The following is a 20,626-nucleotide window of genomic DNA, read 5'->3' as shown; positions in this document are numbered from 1 at the left end:
TTATGTAGGAAGTTACCAGTATAGTAGGCAACCAAGTATACCATCCTATTATTAATTCTTTTTCTGGACATAAAGTGTGGCTAAAGATAATAGTCAATAATATTATTTTGTAGAAATACATAACATTCTAACTGTTTCATGCACACGTGGCTGTTATTTTTACTAAAACAAAAATAATTTAAAAAATGTACTAAATTTCTAAATATTTAACATTTCCCGTAATTAAAGTAATCATTACTAGATATAATATGTATTTACGAGTACATACGAATACTGAAACTGCAGTTGATAATAAATTCAAAATGATGGCGTATCACCCGATTCTATTGTATTATTATTTCACAATATTATTCGTACAATCAGAAAACCTACCAGAACCAAAAATTTTGAACTTTTTAAACCAACTTATTCCCACAAAACCATCAACTATACCACGTGGATATATCGATGGAGCACTTTGTAATCGTCAATGTGATGGAAAGATTAAACGGTGTTTCTTCAATTTTAACGTTGAAACTTTCTACTCGATGAGCAAAGCATGTTTTGATTGCCCAAATAATATCACTGATTGTTATCGTCCGGATTGCATCATTGCCGGTGGTATAAAACGTACTGTGAGTGTGGTAAACCGAAAATTACCTGGTCCAGCAATTGAGGTATGTCAGGGAGATAAAATAATGGTCCATGTCGAGAACAATCTTATAGATGGTGCATCCACTACAATTCATTGGCACGGTCAACACATGGTTAAAGATAAATATATGGATGGCGTGCCATGGATTTCACAATGTCCTATTTTATATAATAATAACTTTACATATACATTTACTGCGGTTAATTATGGAACTATGTGGTGGCATTCTCACTCTGGTATGTTATAGATATAGTTTTAAAGTGTTTTTAATTTTTAAATTTTTAAATTTTGGCATTTTAGAAATGCAACGTGGTGATGGTGTTTATGGCCCAATGATTATTCGACAAAGTAAAAAGAATAATCACCATGTAAAACTCTATGACTTTGACCTGTCTTCCCATGTGATGATGATTACAGATTGGACACATCGTCCTAATTTAGAAGTTTTTGAATCTTTTATTTTAGGAGGAGAAAAAATTAAGATTCCTGGTCTTTTAGTCAATGGTTTAGGATATCAATCTAATACAAATATTACTACGACACCTTTAGCTAATTTTACAGTCAAAAGTGTGAGTATTTTTATAATTTTTTTATTTTTTCAATATTATTTCTGGTTTAGGGATTTCGTTACAGATTTAGGGTTGTTCAAGTTGCTTTCTACGACTGTCCAATTGAGATTTCCATTGATCAACATAAAATGACAATCATTTCTACTGATTCTGAAGATTTAGAACCTTTTCAAGGTAGATATTTGCATATCACGTTGATTAGGATTGAAACAATGAATATTTTTAATCAAATTTTAGTTGATTCATTTGTGGCAACTTCTGGTGAACGTTTTGACTTTATCCTGAAAGCAGATCAACCAAACTCCACTTATTACATAAGATTTAAAGGATATCTTCAATGTTCCCATTTGGAAACATTTACTATGGCTTTACTTCATTATGAAGGGTCGTTGGATGAAACTCCAAATAGCACTTTTCCTACATATGCAACATCAGCTCCAACTGGTGGTGTGGTTAGTAACAAAATTTTATTAAAAATTAAAAATCAATCAGATTCATACAAATATTTATAGATCTACAATCCAGTTAGTATTGCTAATGCTACAGGATATTCAAATGTTATTGGCATTCATGAATCCAGGTCAATACACAAAGTAGATTCATCTTTGAATTCTTCAAAAGTTCACAAGTTTTATGTTTCTCTAGACATGAGCAGTATAGATCATCCAGTAAAACATAGATATCCTTATTATGGATTTAAACAAGGTAAATTTACATTAAAATCCATTTTAATATGATGTTTAATAGGAAATTTGATTTTAGTTGATGAAAACTATCAATCACGTACGCCACAATTAAACCATATAACTTATACACATGAGTATGATGTTCCTCTGCTCCAGGGGCGATTTGAAATCAATCAAAAAGCATTTTGCAATGAAAAAACATTGAGAAATAGTAGTTGTGAGACCAATTTCTGTCAATGCCCTCATATTTATACGGTACGTTTTTATTTTTACAAATATTTGGTTCAAATTGTTATTGGTATTATTATAGGTACCAAAAAATGCTATAGTTGAATTTGTTTTTATGGAACTTTGGGACCAGGACCATGCTGCAACACTTCATCAATTACATCTTCATGGTTACACATTTGCAGTTTTAGGTTGGGGTGAACTCGGTAGAAATCTGACAAGAAAACAAGTAATTAATCTAGATAAAGAAGGTCAACTGAAAAGAAACTTTGTTAAGCCTCCTTTAAAAGATACCGTCAGTGTACCTAAAGGTGGTTATACCATTATACGTTTCAAGGCTACTAACGTTGGTAAATAATTCATATTTACTCGTAATCATATTAAATACTATAATCACTGTTTTTTTTTTATTATTTTTTATATAGGATACTGGTTGTTGCATTGTCATATTGATATACATTCGGCCGAAGGAATGCAATTGGTGATAAAGGTAGGTACAGATCGCCAAATGCCTTCTCCGCCGAAAAACTTTCCAAAATGCAGCAACTGGCCCAAAAAATGACGATGCTATTTCCGTTTATGTACATTTAAAAGTATAAGATAAAGTAATTAAAATATTAACGTTATCTCAATAGGATTATTTCATGATATACAATTTTTGTATAAATTATAATTTAAATAACAAATAGAAGTCATTTGAAGCACGTACACCTTCAAAAATGAAAACGTTGCCATTGATTATATTTCTTTGCCTTTCGGGCACTTTTGTTCCTGCTCCAACTGTAACAAATGCACAAGATTTAAGCAGTATATTGGGTTTACTCACTCAACTTGGTGGAACAACTATTTTGGACAGTGTCCTTAGTAATGACGTCTTTCAAAACATATTGGGTTTAGCAACAGGAGAGATTATACCCGGATTGTTGGACAGGGGTTTGAATTCTACTGATGTAGTCAGTCTGTTGTTGGCTTTAGGTCAAAATATGTTGGATAGTGGTGCGTTACCACTTGGCAATTTGACCGATTTGATTGGTGGGGGTAATCCTTTGGATCTTATTGGAGGAATCATAGGAGGAAATGGAGATATACCTGGTAAACTAAATATTAATATAATTATTTAAATATATTTTTAATTTTTATGTTGAATTTTAAAGGTCTTGATGTTGTTACTGATTTGCTTGGTGGTACTGGAGGTTTACCACTTATTGGTAATCTAACCGGTGGGTTAGGAGGTCTTGGTAATTTAACTGGTGGTTTAGGTGGTCTTGGAGGTTTACTGGGAGGAGGAAGTGGCGGTTTACCATTTTTAAATAATTTACCAATAAGCAACTTGTCACAGGCTACCACTTTGCTTAATACTATACCATCTTTACTAGGTAATAGAATAATTAATCTAAACTTTGGTTTTTAATAACAAAGTTTAAAAAATTTGATATTTAAGGTGGTGTACCAGGATTAGATGGATTACCTTTAAGTAACCTAACACAGGCAACTGAGATTATTCAATCAGTTTCTGGTGTACTTGGTAAATTATACTAAATTGGTTATTTTTTCCATCAATTCTAATAGTAGTTGTTTTATTTGGTAGGAAACGGTAGTTTACCTGATTTAAGTGATCTTCCAGTGAGTAATCTAACGCAGGCAACACAAGTTCTTGGAACAATCACAGATTTATTAGGTATTTTCAATTTTTCAAAACTAAACCAATAAAAAATTTAAGCTTAAAATTTAATTAATTTAGGAGGTGCTGGAGATATTGGAGACTTACCACTAAGTAACCTTACTCAAGCAACAGCACTGGTTGGAACTCTTACTGACCTGTTATGTGAGTTTTATTGGCTTTAATGATTTTACTTTACAATATTAAACATTTTCAGCTTTGTCAGGAGCTGGAGGAGGTGGTATACCAAGTTTAGAAGACCTGGCTAACCTTGAAAATTTACCTTTAAGTAACCTGACAATGATAACTGATCTATTGGGCAAATTAACCGATTTGTTAGGAGGTGGTAGCCTTGAGGGTCTACCATTAAGCAATCTGACTCAATTTACACAAATTTTTGGGACAGTTCAAGGTCTTTTAGGTAAATCAAAATATATATCACATTTATAGTTCTGTATGCTTAAGTTTGATATACTCGTAGGTAATGGGAGTATACCAGGTCTTGACAGTTTACCCATAAGCAACTTGACTCAAGCTGGCGATCTTCTTGGCTTGGCTACTGGACTTTTAGGAGGTGGAGGAGATTTACCAATAGGAAATTTAACCCAAGCCAGTAATATTCTCAAAAATGTCACCGAATTGCTCAACCTTCAAGACCTCAGTAGCATCCCTGGATTGGATAAGTTACCGCTGGGTAACCTGACTGACTTAACTCAGGTTGCTCTCCTGTTGGACGTTTTACAAAACCTCGCGGGGAATGGAACTGGCCTACCCGGTCTTCCATTTGGAAACCTAACTAATCTTCTCAATCTAACACAACTTTTCAATACACTACAGAACCTACAGAATATTGCAAACATCGTTAAGTTGGACAGAGTTCTCGATCTTCAGACTTTACTAAGCAAGAAAACTAATTTTACTGAGTCGTGTGAGACTTTACAGGGTCTATCAGATATTTTTACACAATCTCTTAATAGTTCCTCGTCAGGTCTTATCTATTTTATTAGTGGACCAATTGATAATCTGATAATATTTCTGAAGGAAATTCCGAACAAATTGATTCCATCAGGAATCGGAAACACTGTGAATAATGTCTTACCAGATCTAACACCAATTGTCCACTTTATTCTAAATGGCGGTTTGATTATGTTTATCTTAAAACTTCTGTTTATCCTTTCTGTTGGATATATTTGTGTTTAATCAATGATTGCATAAACATTTGAAGCAAAATATTTTACGAAATACAAGTGTTTTTACCAGTTGTGTTACTGTTTTATCTTCAACTGTCAGTAATACCTGCCAACGCTATATAATCTAATAATAAATAAACATTAACACATCGAAAAATCCTAAATCATGCAACATAACCGACAACAATTAACTGAAAAGCCACTGCGTCATGTAAGTTATCTTTAAAATGTTTGTTTACATTACTTTTAAAATACCGTTTAATTTGAAAACATTTGTGTTTAACTTTCTCAGAGAAAGAGGGCTCTAGCAAGCACGTTTGCAATAAATTTTTGTATTGTTAACAATTCAATCCGATTCCATTGCTTGTTTTTGTGGCGGCTTATCAGTTCAAGGAGAGAATTGGCTGCGATATAAATTGCTTCCTTTGCATACTAGAACAAATTCGATCAACTGAAAGAATAAATATATTAATTTTAAATGCTGTTTTTAAAAAAATCGGATGTGTCTTTTATTTTATAATGCTCATATGATTAATATCTACACGGTTTTACATAATTTTCAATTTTTTAATTGATAGAACCGTCCCTAGTAAACTGTTCTGTAGTTACATCAATAGTTGGTTCAGTACTCAAGCGTACAAAGGACTCCATGAAATCAATAATATCTTCCTTTGACTTATTCTCCTTCTTCACATACAGGGTAACTTGATAGGTGTTCATAAACAACTGTTCACTGAAGTCCTTATGAATATTTTCCAATATACCAGCATAACAGATTCTGTAGAAAGGACCTCCAGCAATTTCAAAATAAAACATGCGGCTTAACAAAGCAACAAAACCATCTTGGAAGAATTTGGTGTTAGGTCCAGCTAGCATAACAACAGCAATGTTACTAATACCAAAACCATTCTCAAAGTCAACCTCGGATAACTGCTCAGCAAGCTGTGCAAAATCTGCCTGGAAACTATCCAACTGCTCTTGGCTCAACATATTTTCATAGGAATCTCCATTTTTCAAAGCAATGAAGAACAACGTGGCATTGAAAGACGCATTTTCTTCAATTTCAGTATTTTCGGTTAATTCCTTCACTCTCTTAAACCCATCAATGTAACGGCCTTCAGCAAACGCAATAATTATTTCTTCACTATTAGCCACAAGATAAGTAGCTGATTGAGTGAATCCATCAATAATGAAACCATTTCCAGTTTTGTAATTAATCAAAGCAAACTTATTAGTACTTGTGAAAACCATAGTATAATCCTGTGAAGGATCAAAAATACCCATGTAACCATCATGGTAACTCGCTGTCACCTGAACGTAGTGTTGTTGGCTGTAGGTGATCCTGAACAACCAGGTACCTTCACGCATGCTGTTGTATGCCACGTAGCTATGGGTTTCATTAACACTGATGGTACTAACATAAGTCTGTACAACGGTTTGTTCTGCGTATGCATTCAAAGCAATCTGGAGGGTTTCATAGGTGGTACCCACTCCGTTGATCACCCATGTCAGGTTCCTATACTGCTCAATCGTAATTTCAGTAGTTTGCGTTTGTTGAGAGACAAGAATCAAATAATATTCTTTCATCAGATAACTATCAAACCTTCCATACAGAGTACGCACGATTGAAACAGCAAAGTTGTTGAATTCAATTAGTAATCGATCATTGATTTCATAAGACCCTGTAGCAACAATCAGATACATAACAGGACCCCATTCAACTGTGTATTCATGACTTTCAAACAATTTGAATAAAATTTCGGCAACCTGTGTATTGCTCTGGATAAGCAACTGTACAACCTCAGTCTGTTCCCCGTAGGAGACCCATTGGGTGAAGTCTGTGGTTGTAGAGTAATCACGAAGAATAACAGTGGAATCTGCGTAGCCAATTTCAGTGGTATCGATGTTACTGCCAACAACCTTAACTGTGTATTGATAAACATACTCGATTATCTGTACGACAACTGAGTAGTCACCACTGTTGATGGTAGTGATGTCGAAAATTTGCAAATTTTGTGTGAAGGCAAACACCAGATTAGTTTCGATGTTGGTTATGATACCAAAACCTGTGTCGGGGTTTAAAGATGTTATGGTTCCGTTGTTGCCGTCAATGACGATTACAAGACGCAGTTTGATGTTGACGACTACAAAAGCGTTGTACTGGATCATATAGAAATAGATTACATCTTCGCTCATGTAGATTACAAAGCTGCCATCGTTGTTCACGTTGGGTTGGCTTGTGACCTGGCAGACGGTGGTGCATTGCTGCTGATCTACTAATAATTTATTTTATTAAAAAAATATTTTTTTATTTAGTTGTATTTGTTTTTTTTTGTGTGGTACCTTCAGTTTGGGCAGATGCAATGGCCAAGAATAGCACCGAACATATCAGCGTGATTGCCCTCATGGTTTTGGCCTGTCAACTACGAGTTATTCATTGTTTTTTCAGATTTATATAGCGTAATTAAATGTTAAAAGGCGCGCATGGCTGGAATTCTTGTAATGTTTCAGATTTTGAAATTTTACATATTTTTACATAATTCAGCGCCACATGCTCGGTTTTGTAATAATTGCCCACCATTCTCATGTTTAACGCTTCATATGACAAAAAAGAATTTGGTTTTTAGTGTTTGTTGGAGGGAAGTTTAGTTACATGGAAGAATTTGCACTGATAAGCTCAAGGTGATTCGAATTCAACAGCTAATAACGTCTGGTTATTAATATTCTACCTAATATTTTCAAGACGATAATTTATACGGGAATATTCTAGAAATCAGCACTTTAACGATGATTTTTATAACAATTTATTTTTTAAATTCTTTTGTATTTTGTAATTATAGAATGAACGTAAATATATTATGACGGTTTTTCAAATAAATCGTAATGAAGAAATAGGTTTTATCAGGTATTTAAAAAAGGATAATTAAGGTATAATTTAAATAATTGTTATAATTACATGAGTGTTATTTTACTTTATTTACTGGCTAATAAGAAATGTATACTGCAATACAAAAATAGTTAGTTTAACGTTGTGCACGTAGGGTCTACGTCGTATACTAATATTTGGTAATTTTGCGGGCAATTAGTGGTTAATTTCCACATTCACATCTAGTTACCGAGTCCCGATAGATATTTTTAACTAAACCGTAATTTAAAAAATTCAAATAAGTCTACGTTATTCTCCAAGATCCAAAATTCATCTAACATTGCAGTCAAACTCAGTCAAACATTCGTATTTATAATATTAGTTATAATAATTTATTATGAATCAGATATTTATTGCTGAAATAATAATAATAAATAAAATAAATTTGTATTTTCTACTCGTATATTAACTATTAATTTTATAAAAACGCACTATTGGAAATTTTTAGAATTAATATTTCATTGGATAGGAAGAAATATTTAAAATTATTTGTGTATATTTATGTTTATTAATTTTCAACAATCAATTATCAATTTTAACATTTTCCGCTTAATCCAACAGATCCTGACAAACCGTTAAATTGAAAAGATCCTTTGATACAGCCTTTTAACAATCCACTAAAAATATATTTAGTAAAACCTTTACTTCCAGCTTTGATATTACTTTGCACTCTAGCATAAACTTCTTTCATAAGTTTCACGGAAAATTCCCCACGGTTCTTCGCGTCAATTGCGTATATTGTATTCATCAATTGCGCAAAATTCAATCCAATCACATTATCGCCATACACAGCATTAAACATAATAGAAATCCCAACTTTAGCAAATAATTCAGCGCCATTATTATCTCTTATAAAAGCGAATAAATCACCAAAATTCTCTTCTAATTCCACTTGCAACTCAGCATCCTCTTCATTCTCAAAATAATCATTACCTTCTAAATATGCATTCAAATATGCTTTAAAATCAAACGACAAATCATCTGACGGATTAATCTCTTCATTTTCTTTCAATAATTTTGCATAAATAGCAAAACGTGATACAAGATCCAAATTATCACCATCAGCATCAGAGTCAACTTCAATATCAACTAAAAGTTTACCATACCCAGTTGAATTTACAATCAAACCCGCCGAAGAGGTCTCATTCAAAATCATAAACATTCCATTATTACCATCTGCAATTAGCACTAATTTAAGGTTACCATTGTAAAACCCAAGTGTATTATGTGTTGCATTATAATTTATACTATAATTTCCAGTTTCATTGCCGAAATTAATCAGGAAACCATTATGTCTGTTGCTTCCTGTTGAAATATGAAAACCTGCACCTCCTTCAATATGAATCGTTCCTCTTATTATATTGAACAACGATCCTGGTAGTCTAACCGCGCCTCCAATCAAACTACTCCCAATACTGATACTTGAATTGATTGAGTGTCTAATTGCAGCGCGGATTGAATTGTTTATATCGATGGTAATTCTTCCCAAACCAACAAAAATGTAACTCACTGTACCGATAGTCAATTTACCTCCATATTCAATACTCGCACCGATGTTGTTTACGATTTGTGTGCGGAATTTTCCAATGCCGACAATAGGTTGCATAAATGTGTTGAAACCATCCATTGATACAGAACTATTCATATAGAAACCAAAGTTAACGTTAAAAACATTGAAAACTGTGAGATTTCCATGGAAGAAACCAGTTAAAGTTCTTTCACGTAATGATTTTAAGAAGCCATCAACTTGGAAAGCAAATCTTGCAACCATGTTCAATGAATTATTTAGTAATAAATTGCTTTGAAGTGTAAATAGTCTCATTATATCAAGAGAGCCACTCAATAATTGTAAACTTATATTTGGGAAGATGTTTAAAATATTCCTGGTTGTATCTACTAATAAGAGATATTCTGAAGTTAAATTAAAGACGCCGATAAATTTGCCATTTGTCATCCAGGTTAAGTTAAGATGCGGGTTGAAAATTGCCAGAAAATCTGTGGATCTATTGTAGCCAATGTGAATATTGAAATTGTTATCAACTTGAATTATGTAGGACCATGAACCGTCGGGATCTATTAAATTTATATTTATTAAAATTTATTTTTTATTAAATTATTAAATTAAAAATTAATTAAATACTTACACTTGGTTACATTTTTTCCTGGAGGTGGATCTACTCCTTCACAAATCATTTGGCATTGTCCTTGTTTATTACCTTTTCTTGCTTTTGCTAAATACTTGTTTTCTTCGATTACTTTCGCTTTAGATTGGGCTATAATTAAAATAATTAAATTTTTATTTTTTTTGTTTCAATTTTTTATTTTTATATAATTTGTTACCTTTGTGGTGTTTATGACTTTCGCAAGATGCAAAGGCAAAAAGCACCAAAAGTGCACATACAACAAATTGAAAATACTTCATGATGATCAAAGTGTAAACTAAATGAGTTGTTTTAGAAATTTACTTGGTTTTATACAAATTTGTCATTGTCGTGATTGACGATAAACTGCGCAAATTGTTAAAGCTTAAGAATGCGGTTTTATCGAATTGGCGTTGTTCAAGTTGGATTTATACATGTCAATTGATAAATAGCATGAATTGTTATTGTTTATACCTTGGATAAGGTGTTTTTTTCTTACTACATGCATAGTTTATTATGAAATCGATAGTACTGAGTAGTTTTACTCACGTCATAGAAAAACAAAAAGTTTTCATTGCAAAATTGCAATTTTTAAATTATTTATAAAAAAGAATCAATTATATAACTTAAATAACTTAACTATAAAATGTGTATATTTGTCAAAGCTGTCGAATTTGTCTAACACCTTTTTTTCATAAGCATTGACACGTTTATCATGTATTTGATAATCGTATTCGAAAGGCAGTTTCAATGAAAGTATTTCCATTTTGACATCGAACTAAAATACCACAAAAATAAGTGTTGATAAAATTGCAATAAAAATCAAAATTATTTACGATTTTACTGAACATACCTTAATGGTTGGAGTTGGTATAAAATGTTACTGGTTTTTAAATTCTTGGTTTGTTTTTGTAAGAGCAGGAAAAGTAGCATTAACATACCAAGCTGGATAACTTGGTGCATAAATCCAGGTTGGTTTTGTTGGTTTATGAGGTTTTTGTGGCTTTTTGGTAGGTTTTGATGCTGTAGGTCGTTTAGTAGGTTTCTTTACCGGTTTATAATCGATCCAATAAGAAGGATAGAAATAATAATTAAGATAATGTTCATATCTTTTTCTGTCGTTTACGTTATCTGTGGTAATTTCATCGTTTACTGTGTTTAGTGTAGAGTCGGTCGTATTTTTGGTTTTTAAATTTGTAAAATTATTATTTTCATCTACAATATCAGAGGAAAATATATCTTGTAAAAATGCTTGCCATGTAGACACTTTGGCAGTTTCACTAATTTCATCAATATCTACATCACTATAATCATTTGAATTGAAAGGCATGCAAAACATATTTGCAATCATTGAAAATATAGCGATCTAAAACAAAATTATTGTACATTTATGTAAAGTTAATTCTTTTAATCGAATAATTATAACTCACCACAAATAGAACCATTTTTAACATTTTTATATTAAAATTTTAATATAATTTATAATAAAAGTATTCGTTTACAAATTGACTTCACAGTTTCTCTTTTACTCTGTAAGTGAATTTATACAAATTCTAACTCCAAGAGAAAGACCAACGACGCTTGAAGTTTCAAATATTTGCAAATTAATTATGCACTATTTACTAATTGACTGTTTACACCGTCACAAATTTAAAAAATATCTGTCTTATATTTGCATTGACACATTCTAACAAAATTGTAACTGTTTTATTTATTTATATTTGCAATTACGCATTTCTCATTCGCCACAGCAAATCTTTAAACAAGATGTTGTTGATATCACGCGCCCACATATAATCAGCATGGCTGAATTTGTCAACTTTAACTTCCACTGGAATGGCATTAGGCATTTGGTTACTCATAAGAAACGTATCCTAAAAATTACCAACAATTGTGTACACATTATGTTTGAATCTGGAAAAACATACAAAATATTATAACTTACTTTTTCTTGAATGAAGAAATCATCTTTACTGTAGTATAGTATTGATTTACATGTTATCGCCGAAAGATTGTAGCGAGGAGGAATTTCAGATCCGTATTTTTCTAAATTTTTGGTTTTATCATGATAGTCAAAAAATCTAAAGTCGCCATTCTTTATACTTTGAAAATAATGTATAAATTGATGGACTGAGGTTCCAGCAGGGCATGCACTTGCTAAAACAGCCATTATTTCCTAAAAATATTAAAAACATTGAATAAAAAAATGTTCTCTTTATGTTGATTATACTTACAATATTCATATTATATGTGGTAATAATATTAATAACATTTAAAACTTGGCTTATCATGTTTCTTAATCCGAATTCTTCATCAATTAAAATCTTCGCCAAGTCTCTAAATATTGGAGCATATTTTAGAACCTCGTAGATTTCCAATCGATTAGCCATTGCTAAGTATTCCTTCTCATAACTCGAAATTCTTCTTGCCAATATACTCGGTGTATACCTCATTACCCCCGGCCCTCCTAAACTAAACCCAATTTTAATTTTTGCGTTAGTTTCTGGTCTTCCTGCTGTCATGGTAAGAAACGTAGTGCCTCCTTGTGAGTGTCCCACAAATGACACTTGATTGAATCCTGTCAATGCTATTATGTAGTCTATCATGGCAGCTTGATCCAAGACACCAATTTCATGTAAAGAATAATCCCAGAATTCTTTGGCGTCCAAATCAGGATCTAATGTGACATGTCGTCTGCTATTGGTATTTCCTCGGGCATTGCCAAGATAAACATCATATCCATGATTGACTAGGATGAAAGCAAGAGCTTTGTCAGCATCATGCGAAACAAAAACTCTTCCGCTGCACATTAATCCGTGCATGAGAAGAACCGGCTCGCCAGGTGATTTTGCCATTAAGTTTGGATAGATTTTAAATGGAATAGATGTATTGGTGTTTTGGTTGTATAAACGAGGTAAAACACGGGACATTTCTAGAATATAGCCATCTTCAGTTGTTACGTAGTGTTTTTCGTATGGATAACTATATTTCGTCATTATTTGATACTGAAAAAAAATTATTATAATTTTTAATTATTTTATTACATTCTAAGTCGAACACGTAATCCTTGTTGCATATGTATAAAAAATATTTATTTATTAAAAATTATACGTGATTTTGGATTTATTTTTGAGTTTTACATGTTTCGCCTTGATGTGACTTGTGTTCAGGGCACCGTATGAGGGTAGCGGTAGAAGTGACTTGTGTTCAGGGCACCGTATGAGGGTAGCGGTAGAAGTGACTCGTGTTCAGGGTACCGTATGAGGGTTGCGGTAGAACTGACAGGGCACCATACGTGGATGATTGTATAGCTTACTCCCATTTGCCCATTTTTTCTTATGAATTAATATTTCATCTCTTATATATGCATTTTAATCAGTTTATCTTATAGAAAAATTTCCGTAGATTAAGACGCTGCGATCAAATCCTATTTATCTCTTTTAGTTTACGAGATATTCGCGATAGAATAAAATGGACAAAAATTGAAAAATGTCACTTTTTAGCACTTTTAGTCGCGTTTTTTGACCTTTTACTTTTTGAATTATAAAATTTATGATTAAGTTTTGATTGTTAATAATTTTTAAAGTTTTATAGATAAGTTATTCTGGTTTTCATTAGTGTATAGATAATTTAATTGTTTATATGTGTGGTAAATATTTTTAAAATAATGTTGATAGTTTTTGAGTTATAATGAAAAATACGTGAGAATGTTTGAAATTTTTTGATTTTTTACAAATTATAAATTTGAAATTTTCAATTTTAATTGACAATAACTTTAAAAGTTTTTAGGTTAGAATGTTCTACTTTTTAGTAATTTGAAGATAATTTAATTGTTTATACCTATGGTGAATATTATTATTATGCAAATAATACTTTTTGAGTTATAAACAAAATGGCGATATACCAACATCAATTTTTTCATTTTTCATTTCTAATTTTTCCAAAAGAATTTTAATTAATCCAATTTCACCTATTATAAATTAATAATAATTAAGTATAGATTGTCAATTAATAGTTGCTGTTTATTTATTTATCAGTAAATTAATCAAAAGTCAATATTAGAACAGTTATTCATGATTTATCCAAAGAAAGAAGCGATGAAACGGTAGACACCGGCAATACCACGATCCAAAAAGTACACCTAATAATATGTAAGAATGCCCATATCACCCATGAGAAGCTGGAACATGCCACCTGGAATATGAAGGAATACAATAGCATGGATGCCCCAGAAGACGTTCTGAATAAAGTTGACTACGATTTTTCCTGGCGTCCAAACTAAATCTCCCTCGGTGTTTTCTTGTTCTGCAAGGACCACAGTCGCTGCTAGGGCTAAAGTTGCGAAAAGAATCAGAATTTTGCCTTAAACAATAAAAATTAAAAGAATTAAAACAAAAACAAAATATTTATTTTAGAATTTATAAATATTTACCATTATTGTGTTGTAAGTGTTTTACTTTTGACTTTACAGCAAAAGGACGAGTAGAATAGAGTTAATGTAGATCAGTGTAGGGTTTTTATACCCTAAACTAATGTTATGTATATGACGTCATGATATTTATGTATATTATGAGCATAGACAAATTAAACTGAAAGCAAATGCAAGGTTAAGTCGTAATCACTATTTAATCGGATATTCAGTTATTGTTTGTGGAATAAATTTGCAAGTTTTAAAATATATGCCATTAGAATAATTATTTGTTTAAAAAGTAAAACAACAATACATATCATTAATATTATTAAATGTTTTACGTAAATTGGTAGTGATAAAATACCACAAACTGCAATATTCTAACAAAAAAAAATTGGGGTTATTTAGAAGTAAAAGTGACTTATTTCATTAATTTTGTTATAACAACAAAACCAGTAAAGGTATTAATTCTAAATTTGGTACCGTGATTAACAAATAAATTTTTTACAATTTGTAAAAAAAGTAATATTGCAAGTGTAGTAGGTTAATTGTTATTGCACTTTAAAGTTGAATTTTATTTTTTATATTTTAGTTAAACAGTAATTTGTTTTATTTTTTAATTTATTTATTAATAACAATTAAACCTATAGTAGTATTGGCCACAAATTTAGTACAGAGATTAACGATTAAATTGTTTATAATTTTCAATTAAGAGTAATATTCTAGGTATAATAGTTTAGTTATTATTGCATTTTAAAATTTGATTTTATTTTTTATATTTTAGTTAAAAGATAATTTCCTTTACTTTACTTATTTATTAATAACACAAAAACTATTAAAGTAACAATAACCAAATTTTCGCAGCTAGTAAACAATAAAATTATCTACAATATTCATTAAACAAAATTATTATAACTTTAAAACTTTAATTGTTATTGTTCTTTAAAATATCACTAAAAATCACTCAAAAAAAAAACTTTACTTTACTTTTTTATAAATAACACAAAAACAAATAATATCACACCTACAAAATTTATCACCCGTATAAACAATAAAACTACCTACAACATACATAAAACAACAAACATCTAACCTCAAAACTTTACGAGTTATTTATATTTTAAGTTAATAGAACGTAAAATAAAATTTCCATTGCATTCTATCGCAAATATTCATGGAATACCAAATACAACCCTTTGCAAAACAAAACAAAAATAAAATCTCCATCAATCATTTCGCAGCGTGTCATTAGTCTTCTGCTTTTAATTGTCGCTTTTTCATCGGACACCTGTCATTACTCATCATTCCGCCTTGTATTTCAATACTTTTCGCTGAATAATCATTCGAGCATTTTATCAGCCCCAATCATTAACAAAAACAAAACCCACCCAAAATGTTTTAATTTTAAATAAAATTTCATGTTAATCCAAACACTCTGTATGCACACGATGAAAATTTATTCTTCTATATTATGTTAGACTGTTAGAGTATCAAACTCGTATAGTTCGGTTATGGTTTTGCACGGTTGTGCACGAAAGCAATAACGAAAATGAAATTTAACGACGCGCGCGCGCCATTTGCCGCCTCCGCCTCCGCCGCCGCCACAGTCGACCGCCGCTGGTATATGAGTGTAGGTATGAGTATGAGCATTATGCACGAGCAGCAGCGGCGGCAGAGAGCAGCAGCTTTAATTGTGGGCAATAAAAACCGACACGTTCGACTGCCGCCGCTGCTGCCACCTCCAGCATCGGCAGTTTCTAGCACCTTTGCATTTAGGATATTTCGGGAAAGGTTATGTTTGTGCAGGGGGTAATTTCAGGTTATGGTGGAGGATTTTAGAATATTTGTAGGTTAAAAAAGGGAGGATTTATGTTTTTGTTTGTTTTTTGGGAGTTTTTTGAGTGTAACATGAGAAGTATTGATGTAGGGATAGTGAATTTTGAAGAGGATGTTAATAGTAAAATTGTTTATAAAATGCTGAAAGAAAAAGTTGTTTATGTTTAATAGTTTAAAAGTTATTGGCTTTCAAATATTGCGTTTATTTTTCTAAAACTATAAATTTTCACTCATGACTTATTTAACAAAATTATTAATAACAAATAAACTAAAGCAGCTCTGTTAACAAATAAAATTTAGATTGATAAACACATAAATTGTCTATAATTTAGTAAAAATTTCATTGTTCTAACCTCAAAATTGTAAAAGTTATCGTATATCAAAGTTCGACTTAATAATTTCCTATGCAAAATAACAAAAATAATTTTATAGGTTCACTTTGAACGCGAATAACTCCTAAAGTATATAATCTATAAACCTCTTACTTTTGCATCTTATAGACATTTTAATTATCTATCACTCCTCCAAAAATTATTCTTCATCTCTTATCAGTTTATGAGTTATCACAAAATATATATTTGAATTGCTAAAATGTTCCAAAACTCGAAATTGCAATTTCTCAATTTCTGTTACAACTGCCTGCGACTCCAACTTCACTTTGAGCAACTTGAACTTATTAAAGTTTAATGAGTATCGCATTACACTAACGTCGCCTCTATCTCCCCATCTCCTATCGCCGTCCCTCTGTTTGTGTGTTTGCGCAAACTTAATTTACTTCTGATTGTATCTTGTAATTCCAATGCGCATCGCGAGTGTCGTAAAACGATTGAAAGTGAATTAGTGAGCACGCATTTCAGTGTTTATTCCACGTCGTTTCGAGAAACGGCTTTTAAATTCACCGAATTATATTATGTTTCTATGTAAATCCTTGTTTTACTCTTGCTTAGAGTATAGGGGGGGTATAGGGGGTTTGGGGGTTGGTTGGAAATACAGTTAAGACAGTAAGGGAATGAATTAAACAAGGATGTGTATTGTAAGATCTTCAGAGGGTGGTTTTCAAACGGAATGCGAAATCAAAGTAATGCTTGGAGTGATAGGAATTATATAGTTCATAAAATTTATAAGTTGTTGAGTTGTAAAGTATTTTAATTTCTAGTTTAAGTTTATGAGCGAATAACTTTTTGAGTTTTATAGGTAGGGTGTTTAGTTTTTTTGAATTTGGTAGGTAATTTAATTGTTTATTTATTTGGGAAAGAATTAGTTAATTATATTTATTTGTTTTGTTGTTATATTGATATCAATTAATTTTTGTGGTTTTTATTAGGAAATTATTAAGTCCAACTTTGACATACGATAACTTTTACAATTTTGAAGTTAGAACAGTCAGATTTTTATTAAGTAATAGATAATTTATTTGTTTATCAATCAGAAGTTAAGAAGTTAATATTGTTGCCTTAATTTATTTGTTATTAATAATTTTGTAAAATAAGTTATAAGTAAAAAGTTTTTGATTGAGAACAATAAAAGCTATACTTTGAAGTCAAATAACTTTTAGAGTTTTGAAATAAATAATTTTTATTTCGGCGTTTTAGAAAATATTGTTAATAAGTGTTGCAAATTTCATTTATTTATTCACAATATTTCCGGAGTTATTGACAATTAAACATAAAAAGTCATAGAAAAGTATATTCTAATTAAACCTAATTAAAACCCAAATATCACATGAAATTTTAATGTTATAATATCGATTTTTTACCAAACAATAAACAATCTAATTATTTATCACAATCCCAAATATCAACTTAGTATCATTATTATTTATTGAGTTATGTGCAAAATAATAAACAAAAACATAAATCTCCTCCGCTTTTGTTTCACATTTTCTGTTTTATAAAAGTATTTCCTTGAACAAAATTGATTAATGCAAGTTTCGCACTAATTTCGCTTAATTTATTGCATGTTTACTTAATGGTTCCACTCTCTGCGGGTAAACCACCCTGCGCCTCGCATCATCCCTTCTAAGCGATGATTAATTTGTCCTGTCATTTTGCGTAAAATCTTTTCTGCCAACAATTTGCTTTCGAAACTTGTTTGTTAGTTTTATTCTCCTCAAAATTATCCTGTGTGCATTACGCTGTTAAAAATACAGCGTGGATTGATTGATCGTTTCGTGAATATTCTCCGAGTTAAATTTAGATTAATATTTTTTGTGTTTTTTGTTATTTTTTTAGAGAAAAAAGTTGAGGTTTTATTTTCGGGGTAGTTTATAGGGTGGAATATTCTTGAGCACTTCATCATCACTGTCCTAACGATTGTTCCACTTTACGCTTCGCTGCCTTTTCGATTTTCGCGAATCTTCAGGAATCTTTTCGGAATTTTCATGAATTTCCACGAGCACTATGCATTTTCCATGAGCCAAGTTTTTTACGCGCACACTCTGGGGTGGTGGTGGGGTGTAAGGGTGTTAGGGCAATCATAATTTGTCATTTTTATTACGCCTGCTCAATTTGGGGGCTTAGCACCAACAAACATTAGCATTTTAATAAATTTTCATATATTTTTGGTTTATTTTTAGTTGTTGAGTTGTAAAAATTTTGAGTTAAAGTTTTAAGTTTAGAAGTCAATAACTTTTAGAGTTTTAAGTTAGAGAGTAAATTTTTGGTTGTTTATAGATAATTTTATTGTTTATTAACATGTGAAGGAAAAAGTTAATAATTATTATTAGTTTTGTTGTTATAACAAAATAAACAATAAAAGTCAAGCAAAGAATAAATATATTTGAAAGACAATTTTAAAACATCATGAAATCGACATTTTATAGGTTAGGAATTTTATTTTTTTAATGAATTGTAGGTAATATTATTTTTAATAAGTATGGTAAGTTTCAATAGTCTATATGAATTATTTTTTGAGTTATTATCAATTAAGTAACAAAAAGCAATAATATAGTATAGCATATTTTACCAAAATTTAATTTAAAATATCTCAACAAATTTTAATGTTAGAATATTGCAACTTTTACTCAACGATAGTCAATTTTATTGTTTATTATTGTGTAAAAATCAATGCGATATCTATATTAGTTCTTGAGTTATTTACAAAATACTAACGTTCCGATTCTATTTTTAAAAACTCGTCTCAACTCACGAGAAACTTTTTGTATTATCCGTGTATTACCTCCCCGTTCAAGAAAATACAATATGTCACATCAGGACTAAAAGGATTACAACCGACCAGTAAACTTCCCAAAACTTTCAAAACTTTTTTCTATTTTTATCTTAGATGATACCAAGTAATTCTCTAATTTTTCTACATTTTCCCATGAGTACATTTTTTATTTATTTGAATGTGCGCACAAAGATATAAAAAGCACTTTGATGCGGCCGCAAAAAGCCTCTAATCGCTTTGAAGGACTGAAGGACGTCGGAGCAAGGACCAAGGACCCGAAATGGGAGCGCGGGGCGGTCGAGCGAGACGAGAGACGCGGCGCCGAAAATTGATGTCACGCCTGGTTAACCCTTTTGTGCTCGCGCCTCCACCTTGTGTCCTTCGTCCATCGTCCTTCGCCTTTGGGTGCTTTCTGTGGCGGCCAACGCACGGAAGGGACTGTCTTTTGAGATTTTTTCTCTAAGTGTGCAGGGAGTATGAAGTCTACAGTATGCATTTTGTACTTATCATACATGAGTGAATTTTTAAGAAAAAAAATTATTGTTTGACTTTGAAGTAGAATAACTCAATTGTTTAGAAAGGTAGAAGAATGAATAAAATGTCATTTGAAAGATAATTTAATTGGAAATTAAAAAAAGTTTAGAAAATTATAATATCTTTATTTGTTTAGTAGTTATTAGAGTTTCAGTAAAACATTGCAAAAAATAATAAAAATGAGAATTAGTGAAATATTTACTTAAATTTGTTGTAACTCATAAACAAATAGCGTTACAGCCTTAATTTTTTCAAAGAGTATTTTTAATAATACTCTCTATCTTGGGAAGTTTATTTTGTTCTGATATTGTTATTAATATAGCAATAATTTAGTATTAAAGTTAAAAGTTAATGCAAAAATAGTGTTTTTTTTTGTTTATTGTCAATTTACTACCAAAATAACAATCTAAATTTAATATAATTTATGGCAATATATAAACAATTAAATTACAAATCTCTCTGTTTTTAAATTTTGTTAAAATACTAATTATAACGGATTCTACGCGCTTTCAAAGTTGAACTTTTGTTTTCAAAATTCAACTTTTTTTTCATTTCTTTTTCTTTCATTGTCGCACAAGTTGGAAAAACACGTTTCTCTGATTAAATCCTCAACAATCGAAGGATCAGCACACAGCCAGCGTAA

The 20,626-nt window shown here is 31.0% G+C and overlaps 4 protein-coding genes across 6 annotated transcripts; 2 read left to right on the top strand and 2 right to left on the bottom strand.

Moving 5' to 3' along the window:
* The first annotated feature begins 245 nt into the window (after positions 1–245).
* Positions 246–2,843, top strand: LOC135791788 (uncharacterized). The gene is made up of 8 exons (XM_065302327.1): positions 246–870; positions 935–1,203; positions 1,254–1,377; positions 1,441–1,655; positions 1,716–1,908; positions 1,966–2,144; positions 2,200–2,467; positions 2,543–2,843. Exons 1-8 carry the CDS (start codon positions 249–251, stop codon positions 2,677–2,679), a joined length of 2,007 nt encoding a protein of 668 aa, XP_065158399.1. The 5' UTR covers positions 246–248; the 3' UTR covers positions 2,680–2,843.
* On the top strand, positions 2,837–5,039 carry LOC135792173 (uncharacterized). The gene is made up of 7 exons (XM_065302788.1): positions 2,837–3,209; positions 3,272–3,493; positions 3,559–3,642; positions 3,706–3,795; positions 3,859–3,942; positions 3,995–4,198; positions 4,259–5,039. The coding sequence occupies exons 1-7, from the start codon at positions 2,837–2,839 to the stop codon at positions 4,975–4,977; spliced, it is 1,776 nt and encodes a 591-aa protein (XP_065158860.1). The 3' UTR covers positions 4,978–5,039.
* Positions 5,040–5,451: 412 nt separating this feature from the next.
* Positions 5,452–7,459, bottom strand: LOC135792291 (uncharacterized). Of its 2 annotated transcripts, none has more exons than XM_065302918.1 (2): positions 7,311–7,459; positions 5,452–7,243 (listed from the first exon to the last, which is right to left on the bottom strand). In XM_065302918.1, the coding sequence occupies exons 1-2, from the start codon at positions 7,372–7,374 to the stop codon at positions 5,535–5,537; spliced, it is 1,773 nt and encodes a 590-aa protein (XP_065158990.1). In that variant the 5' UTR covers positions 7,375–7,459; the 3' UTR covers positions 5,452–5,534. The 2 variants fall into 2 exon arrangements, with proteins under 2 accessions (XP_065158990.1, XP_065158991.1); XM_065302919.1 differs by having other exon boundaries at positions 5,452–7,240; positions 7,311–7,434.
* A 919-nt stretch (positions 7,460–8,378) lies between these two features.
* On the bottom strand, positions 8,379–13,033 carry LOC135792408 (lipase 1-like). 2 transcript variants are annotated; one of them, XM_065303034.1, is made up of 7 exons: positions 12,269–13,033; positions 11,980–12,210; positions 11,465–11,908; positions 10,888–11,400; positions 10,234–10,812; positions 10,038–10,166; positions 8,379–9,966 (listed from the first exon to the last, which is right to left on the bottom strand). In XM_065303034.1, the coding sequence occupies exons 1-3, from the start codon at positions 13,028–13,030 to the stop codon at positions 11,762–11,764; spliced, it is 1,140 nt and encodes a 379-aa protein (XP_065159106.1). In that variant the 5' UTR covers positions 13,031–13,033; the 3' UTR covers positions 8,379–9,966; positions 10,038–10,166; positions 10,234–10,812; positions 10,888–11,400; positions 11,465–11,761. The 2 variants fall into 2 exon arrangements, with proteins under 2 accessions (XP_065159106.1, XP_065159105.1); XM_065303033.1 differs by lacking the exons at positions 10,888–11,400; positions 11,465–11,908; positions 11,980–12,210; positions 12,269–13,033 and having other exon boundaries at positions 10,234–10,395.
* Between the last annotated feature and the right edge of the window lie 7,593 nt (positions 13,034–20,626).

This window comes from Atheta coriaria, unplaced genomic scaffold, assembly GCF_025399875.1.
Source record: "Atheta coriaria isolate IRGN ID8LTWV9N9 unplaced genomic scaffold, Caltech_Dcor_3.1 hic_scaffold_5_pilon, whole genome shotgun sequence".
Lineage (NCBI taxonomy): Eukaryota > Metazoa > Arthropoda > Insecta > Coleoptera > Staphylinidae > Dalotia > Dalotia coriaria.
The sequence above is the reverse complement of the archived record's forward strand: the minus strand, read 5'-3'. Positions and strand labels throughout refer to the sequence as shown.

Bases quoted from the DNA above. Each gene is read 5' to 3' on its own strand.
- LOC135792408 (XM_065303033.1), bottom strand. From the start codon at position 10,315: ATGAAGTATTTTCAATTTGTTGTATGTGCACTTTTGGTGCTTTTTGCC. The intron at 10,167-10,233 runs GTAACAAATTAT...TTTTAATTATAG, and splicing joins AAGTCATAAACACCACAAAG to CCCAATCTAAAGCGAAAGTA. The intron at 9,967-10,037 runs GTAAGTATTTAA...TAAATTTAATAG, and splicing joins AGGAAAAAATGTAACCAAGT to ATCCCGACGGTTCATGGTCC.
- LOC135792173 (XM_065302788.1), top strand. From the start codon at position 2,837: ATGAAAACGTTGCCATTGATTATATTTCTTTGCCTTTCGGGCACTTTT. The intron at 3,210-3,271 runs GTAAACTAAATA...TGAATTTTAAAG, and splicing joins AGGAAATGGAGATATACCTG to GTCTTGATGTTGTTACTGAT. The intron at 4,199-4,258 runs GTAAATCAAAAT...ATATACTCGTAG, and splicing joins GACAGTTCAAGGTCTTTTAG to GTAATGGGAGTATACCAGGT.
- LOC135791788 (XM_065302327.1), top strand. From the start codon at position 249: ATGTATTTACGAGTACATACGAATACTGAAACTGCAGTTGATAATAAA. The intron at 1,378-1,440 runs GTAGATATTTGC...ATCAAATTTTAG, and splicing joins AGATTTAGAACCTTTTCAAG to TTGATTCATTTGTGGCAACT. The intron at 1,656-1,715 runs GTTAGTAACAAA...AAATATTTATAG, and splicing joins CAGCTCCAACTGGTGGTGTG to ATCTACAATCCAGTTAGTAT.
- LOC135792291 (XM_065302918.1), bottom strand. From the start codon at position 7,374: ATGAGGGCAATCACGCTGATATGTTCGGTGCTATTCTTGGCCATTGCA. The intron at 7,244-7,310 runs GTACCACACAAA...ATAAATTATTAG, and splicing joins TGCATCTGCCCAAACTGAAG to TAGATCAGCAGCAATGCACC.